This window comes from Salvia hispanica, chromosome 5 (genome assembly GCF_029641045.1).
Source record: "Salvia hispanica isolate PSC_SH4W2 chromosome 5, Shi_PSC_v1, whole genome shotgun sequence".
NCBI classification, from domain to species: domain Eukaryota; kingdom Viridiplantae; phylum Streptophyta; class Magnoliopsida; order Lamiales; family Lamiaceae; genus Salvia; species Salvia hispanica.
The window spans coordinates 44,601,704-44,608,573 of record NC_142696.1 but is presented as its reverse complement, the minus strand read 5'-3'; the positions used below and the strand labels follow the sequence as shown (position 1 = coordinate 44,608,573).

The 6,870-nt window shown below is 36.1% G+C and overlaps 1 protein-coding gene across 5 annotated transcripts; it reads right to left on the bottom strand.

Moving 5' to 3' along the window:
* Window positions 1–1,396: 1,396 nt before the first annotated feature.
* On the bottom strand, window positions 1,397–6,536 carry LOC125191164 (chaperone protein dnaJ 15-like). 5 transcript variants are annotated; one of them, XM_089059715.1, is made up of 13 exons: window positions 6,378–6,536; window positions 5,843–6,085; window positions 5,126–5,249; window positions 4,661–4,743; window positions 4,472–4,583; window positions 4,259–4,363; window positions 3,660–3,710; window positions 3,235–3,324; window positions 3,049–3,157; window positions 2,780–2,928; window positions 2,627–2,680; window positions 1,722–1,980; window positions 1,397–1,424 (listed from the first exon to the last, which is right to left on the bottom strand). In XM_089059715.1, exons 2-12 carry the CDS (start codon window positions 5,968–5,970, stop codon window positions 1,756–1,758), a joined length of 1,230 nt encoding a protein of 409 aa, XP_088915841.1. In that variant the 5' UTR covers window positions 5,971–6,085; window positions 6,378–6,536; the 3' UTR covers window positions 1,397–1,424; window positions 1,722–1,755. The 5 variants fall into 5 exon arrangements, with proteins under 5 accessions (XP_088915841.1, XP_047944612.1, XP_088915843.1 ...); XM_048088655.2 differs by having other exon boundaries at window positions 1,397–1,980; XM_089059717.1 differs by having other exon boundaries at window positions 1,397–1,980; window positions 5,843–6,077; window positions 6,378–6,521.
* Window positions 6,537–6,870: the final 334 nt, after the last annotated feature.

Here is a 6,870-nt window from a genome sequence, read left to right as displayed (position 1 = left end):
TACCGCGTCATACTGACGAGATGGCATCCCGCTTGGCTCGCTGACGTGGAAACGGTGGTGGTCTAAAAAGAACTAGACCCACTAGTCTTGGGCCAAGCCCGCAACTAGGCCCATGACCAGGCCCAAAGACCACCCAAAGACCAAGACCAAGGGCTCGCGGCACGCGGCTCGAGGCGGGGCGGGCGGCGGCGGCGCGCGTGTGGGCTCTACAACCCATCTTAGTCCACTATAATTATTCCATATAATAATCCTTCTTTTTAAATACTAGTTTAATAAGGTTGTAACTTCCAATGTGGAATAATTAACTCTCTTAATTATTCCTTAAGCTTTTCTCATAGCTCATTAAGTTTGCAATTTTGCACAACTTTAATCCCTTATTTCTCACTCACCGGGAATCGGATTTGAGAAAATGAATATACCACGGTCATCTACTCCGAACATAGATCGACGCTATATCATTTAATTTCACAAAATTAAATGTCTCGTTGAAATTATAATTGCTCAAAGTTCATTGACCGGACATAGATTCCAACAATTAATAATTCCATTTCTCATTCCCTCTTTTTATAGTTTCATCATCATGTGATATTTTATTGGTATGAAGTATTTAACATACAAGTTGCAATTTTCAACAAGCAGAGATAATAATAATTTAAAATCAAAATTCAAAGCTAATGGTAGGACTCTAAATTTGGCCGGTTAAGACAATCTTGGAAGCCAAATTCCCCAAACTCCAAATTAATTACTCCCTCCGTTCCACCATAATTAAGTCATCTTTCATTTTAGAAAGTTTCTTCATAGTTTAGTCATTTCCATATATATGGAGTAATAATTAACTTACTTTTCCCAACTCCATTCTCTCTCTTAATTAATCTCTACTTTATTCACTTTTCTATTTTATTCTTTCTACTTTTTCCTATCTCCTACATTTAACACAATAAACATTTACCTGTTAAACTTCATGCCGAAAAGAAACGTCTCAACTATATAACATACTGATAGATCCACCTAATCTCTAAAGGGAAAAGAACGATAGCAGAGAACAACAAAATCCAGAAAATATGGTAATACTACGATTAACATAAAAGACGGATGAAAATAACAAAACAAAAAAAAATATTAATGATAGAAGCAAAAGTTGAAAATCTAGTCACCATCCATACTACTACTACATAAACAAAATTATGTGTCTCAGTCTTTAAAGGCTATGTTAAAGCAAATTTTTTCCAAGATTTGAAGACGGTGAATGAAAAGCAGCAACTTTGAATATGATGAAGGCACTTTTAAGAATCACACGACTCTTAAACAAAAAAAAAGGCCTAAAATGAACAAAATTCTGTATTTGGATTTTGATCATTTAATCCAAGAATTCAATTGCCTCCTGCGACAAGCATAATATCCGAAAAACCCTTGTGCCAATGCAACTGACAAAAAGTAAAGAATTGAGTTCCAAACAAAATTACTGTTGCAGTGAAACCAGAACAGATATAAATCAATTTCCTTCAACTATTCTACCAACTATCCCAGCTCAACGTCGGGCAACGATCAGCTCCATGAATAGAGACCTAATTACATACATTTTACAGCAACAATATGACAGGCCAACCATAATGGAACATCCTCAAGAACAGCATGTAACTCCACCAAATAATACGGCCGAGCCTTATATTGACAGAAAACTGCCACACATAAAAACATGAAGGAAAGAACGAACTTCAAACCTTGGAAAGCAGGTAGCTGTAGCTCCATCACCATTCACTTTTTGTCGGATCCTTTGAGATTAAGGTTGAACCATTTCTTTTTTGAAGATTTATCCTTTGAATCCGAACTGCCTTCTTCCGCAGGACTCTCGGAGTTATTATCCTCCCCTAGTTTGCTGCTACTTCCATTGCTAAAATGTGCATTCCCTGAGAGAGAAACAGTCCTTGATATGGTAAAAGAAGAGTGGATGCTATCTCTCTGTTTTAACAGCTCATCAACCTGTTGAAGCAAATACCATGAATGGTGAGAACAAAAAAGGTTGAGTTGATAAGTCACCAACTAAATTATAAGCCATGGTACCAATTAACTAATATGGATTGCTTAATTGAGAGAAAATATGAAAAGAAAGATGGACAGGTAAAGTAGAGCATGAATTTGGGGTAAAAACAGCTCAAGTACTCCTACTGAAACAGATGTGTTCCCAGATAGCAGAAATCACATTTATGTAATGTACTGAACCAAGCATCAAAGGGCAGTGGTCCAATGCAAACACTGAGAATGGATCTCAGAGGTCCCTCTTCTATTTGTGAGCATCAAAGGGCAGTGATCCAATTCCAATTATGTTCAATTAAAAATAATAAGGCTTCAGAACATTGGCACTGAGTGTTCAAGAAACTGACAGAACACCCTTTATCCCAACCCCCACATATCAGCATCCACGCCATACAGCTCAAAGATCATAAGCAAAATCTCAAAGGCAGATTAACTACAAAAAGGCTCACTAATACTCTTCTCATTGCATAGCAATAAACTCATATAACCAAGAAATTAAACTGTAACTAAATGGAAAGGGAAATAAGCTTCAGAGTTTAGAACTTAGCCAGAAAAGAAATACTTATGAAGGAATTTCGAAATGCAAACTTACAGACTGCTTTTCCTGAGTATATCTATTAGTCACTTCTTGAAATTGTGCCAGTGCCTGAAAAACGAAGAGGGTGAGTGGTTGTGTGTTAAGAAATGCATCCACAACTCCTTACTACTCCGTACAAAATTATTATAAACAGGAACGTAGAATTACCTTCCTATATTCTGTCTCAAATTGCCTTAACTCGTTTCTCTTCCTCAAAATTTGTGCTTCAATATCCTGAAGCTTATGTGTTGTATCCTCGTATGTCTTCGCACAAAGGGCCTCAATAGTATATGTAGCAGGTTTGAAAAAGTTATCTCCTGCAGGAACCACACAAAACATAATCCCTAATGAGTTCATATTTTCTATATAAAGCAAACTTCAATGTTCAGATTCCTATGCCAAGAAAAACAAACAAGGATGCCATAAGAATTTCTGACCATATATAGCAAATATGTGAGTGCCAGCTTTGAGTTCTGAGACTTCACAAGGTTGAAGGCCTTCGAGTCTTTTAAAGAAAGCAGCTTCTGGGTCCTTAGCCATTGCCAACTACATGACCAAGAAGTATTCATCAAAGAAATTATAGAATATGAGCCCCAGGTTAACAGAACAGAGAGTGTACACACCGCATTTATAGTTGAATCCATCCTATACACTTGAAAATGCAAGAAGTACATTCCAGCCGATGTAGCCTTGCCTGCCTTTTCACTATCTTCCTGTATTAACAATGGTACAACCGTACAAGTCATCAAAAGGTGTTATGCTTCTCCATTAGGAAGTCATTATTGTCAAATTATCGTTTCAAAATAGAGCTCAAAAGACAATAATCATAGTTGGTTTATGAAATCTAAGACATAAGATTAAAGCTTCCCCATAGAAAACCTTAAGAAACTAATGAAAATCAACTTAGCAGCCTTGATTTTTTAAGTTTGATACAAGAGCATTAATCACCAAGATGGTAAATTTTGAAATCCATTAAAGGATAAAAATAAGGCTGAGATAAAATAAATAGCAACACAATCATAAATATGGAAATGGAAGTCAAAAATACCTGCAATGCCAAACCATATCCCCCATTTACATCTTGTTCAAAGTACAGGAGCTGAAAATTACGTAACGGAACAGTTAGAAAGGAACTATATGCATTAAATAAGAACGTCAAAGTAAAAAAGTGAAAAACCTTTTTTCATTTAAGTATAGGATACTCTCTCCGTCCCACAAAGATTGTCCCATTTTTCTATTTCCGTCTGTCCCACAAAGTTTGTCCCATTTCACTTTTACCATTTTTGGTAGTGGACCTCATATTCCACCAACTCATTCCTACTCACATTTTATTATAAAACTAATACTTTAAAAGTAGGATCCACATCCCACCAACTTTTTCAACTCACTTTCCATTACATTTCTTAAAACCCGTGCCGGGTCAAAGTGGGACTATCTTTGTGGGACGGAGGGAGTATAACTTAATTATGCGGAACCGTATTACAGTACTTTGAGATATAATGAATGAGCCTCTGATTAGAGGGAAAGAAAAATGAACCATGAAGTGAAGTCCAGTTAATTAGAGTACAAGATAAGGGTTATCTAGAATAAAAGAAACAAGTGTTTCTTTCCATTGCAGATAGCACATAGTTATTCGAAGTAAGGCACCTTAAATTTGCTTTGGGCAGCAGATGTCACTCTAACCACTATTCCTGACTCTGCTTGTTCATCGCTGATAGTTACACCAAAGAAGTGAGCAGACTGTTTTTCAACCTGTTAATAAATCATTGGACAATAGAATTACAGTTAGATAAACATAAAGACGAAGAAAGAAGACAGTAGCATTATGACTAGGCCTTTTTCTGGTAAAGGGTTACACACTTTTCCGCTCACAGAAGTTCCAATAGGTAGAGGTCTAACTGTAACCGTTCCATTCAAAGCATCTTCAAGAACATTGGCAGAAATTGTAGTCTTGATCGGCACACCCAATTTGCTATACAAATGAGTAGCCAATAGTGAGTTTACAAGTTAATCATAGGAAAAGATCAGATTCTCAGAGAAGAATAGAACCTGAACAAAGCTGCAAACATTGTGTTGACAGTTCCAAGATTTGACAAATCAATCTCCATGTCCATTCCTTCAGCATCAAGGGCCTTATCATCACCAATATCAGATGCAACAGAAATTAAAAGACACCCTCACATAAATGGCCGTAAAAGAGAAAGATAAATTACATATGACACAAAATTAGTTATTAGGGTAAAAATATAAATTCTTAGATAACTTCTGTTCTAGATGGGTTATGTAAAAACATGATACTCTTATCACCGAATGCATTTGATAGTATGGATGCATCCGTACCACATGCATGATAAACAAAGTAGCAAGAAGTGATTGCTGGAGATAATTGTGTATGAAAACAACAAACATAACAAACCGGAAAAGATAAAAAGAAAGGACCAACCCTAAGTCCCTAACAACCAAGAAAAGAATAAAATTCAAAATCAAGAAACTAACAAGAAGACAGGAGAGTACCTCAAATCCCGAATTATCATATTGCCTTTTTTTCTCCGGATCAGCCAGAATACTATAGGAATACGCGACCTCCTTGAAAAGCTCTGAAGCTTCAGGGTTGTTAGCATTCTTATCCGGATGATACCTGACAACACAAAAAAACTTCTCCGTAACAAGTCTAAGGAAACTTCAAAACATATAGTGTTGACGCATGCAGCGTGGTAGTTTCTCAAAACAGGCCCAGATGCCTCATTGTAGTTACAAGAATAAAAGATAATCATAGACTTGTTCGACTCATCTTGCAATACTAGCCAATTTGATTATCAGAAAATAGCAATTATCAAGGAAAATCAAATAGCATGATCAAAAGACCCACTAAAATAGACAGCTTAATCCATTTTATTTTGATCAAAACAAATTTATCTCATGACAGTCATTAAATGAGAACATAACCAAACATCTCCTTAAATACCAGTAGATTCCTTCAACCTTTGAATCCACATTCAACTTAATCCCGAACCAAAGCCAATATTCATTAAGTACCACAGTCCACACGTATCAAAAGAACACAATTATCCCCCTAAAATAAGAACTGAAATGTTATCAAATTTGAAGAAAAATAATGCTGAAATTCTACAGAGACACAAAATGCGCAACTGACTTATCTAAATTCGTAAATGCTTCAGCGAAAACAATAGGAGGATGGAATCAGGTAAAAAGGTTTAGCAAAACACATACTTTAGTGCAAGCTTTCTGTAAGCAGTCTTAATTTCCTGATCAGAAGAATCCCTGGTAACAGAAAGCACCTCATAAGGATCTCGCCGCAACGCAGCTGCAGATGGTCCCTCCATTTTTGTCCCCGACATACTCTCCTCTTATCTCTAATCTTTTCCCAATTACTGATATTTCAGCATCCACAAAACATCCTCAAGTGCATCAGGACTCGCGTTTCACGTACAAGCAGTCACCTTGTCTGCAAATCTGCAAGCAAATGCAATCAAAATTCACAAATTTCAAAATATATCGGAGACCGAGCTGGAATAGCTGCTAAATTTAATGCCTCGGATCGCTGAAAACTTTCTCAGAATAAAATGCATAAATCAACAAAAAATAAGGGCTTGTCAATGACAAATAGCAGTACGAAATTCTAGCTGTCTGTAAGATAAGATCTATTCCACGCAGATTTTCAATTGCAGAAAAAAGCAAATCGAAACGCTAACAGCTCCAGCTCAAAGATCATTCACAGATATAATCAAGGGTTTTTAAGAATTACCTCGGATTTTCGAATTTGGGCGGAGAAGATGAATCGATTTTAAAGCATTTTTTGTATTTTATTTTTTTGTCACTGGTTTGATGGCGTCAAGTGGTCATGGAATAAGAAATTACAATTCCTGCCTCCATTTCTGATTTTCCGACATTATTATTTTCGTATCTATAATAAAATAATGATTTAGTACTATATAGCAAAACAGGTCAATTGACTGCTTTTTCTGTAGAAAGGAAATAATTGGTCAATAATAACTGGTATCTAAATTATTTTTCCGATTGCTTTCTTCGTTTCTTCTTTTAACATAAAGATACTTTAAATTCCGATTGGTCATGTGGGGAATGGGGATGGACAACTGCCTTGTTCATTACTAGGCAGTAGGCATACATACAACATTAATTACACCATACGTATCCTACAATGTGTATTTTTCTGGGATACATTGATCAAATTCTCATATCGGATTTCTACATCTGTACACTACGGCTAAAAATCATTG

Coding starts and splice junctions, on each gene's coding strand:
- LOC125191164 (XM_048088655.2), bottom strand. CDS start 5,970: ATGTCGGGGACAAAAATGGAGGGACCATCTGCAGCTGCGTTGCGGCGA. Junction 3,325..3,659: donor GATATGGTTTGGCATTGCAG/GTATTTTTGACT, acceptor TTGTTAATACAG/GAAGATAGTGAAAAGGCAGG. Junction 2,929..3,048: donor TCACATATTTGCTATATATG/GTCAGAAATTCT, acceptor TGGTTCCTGCAG/GAGATAACTTTTTCAAACCT.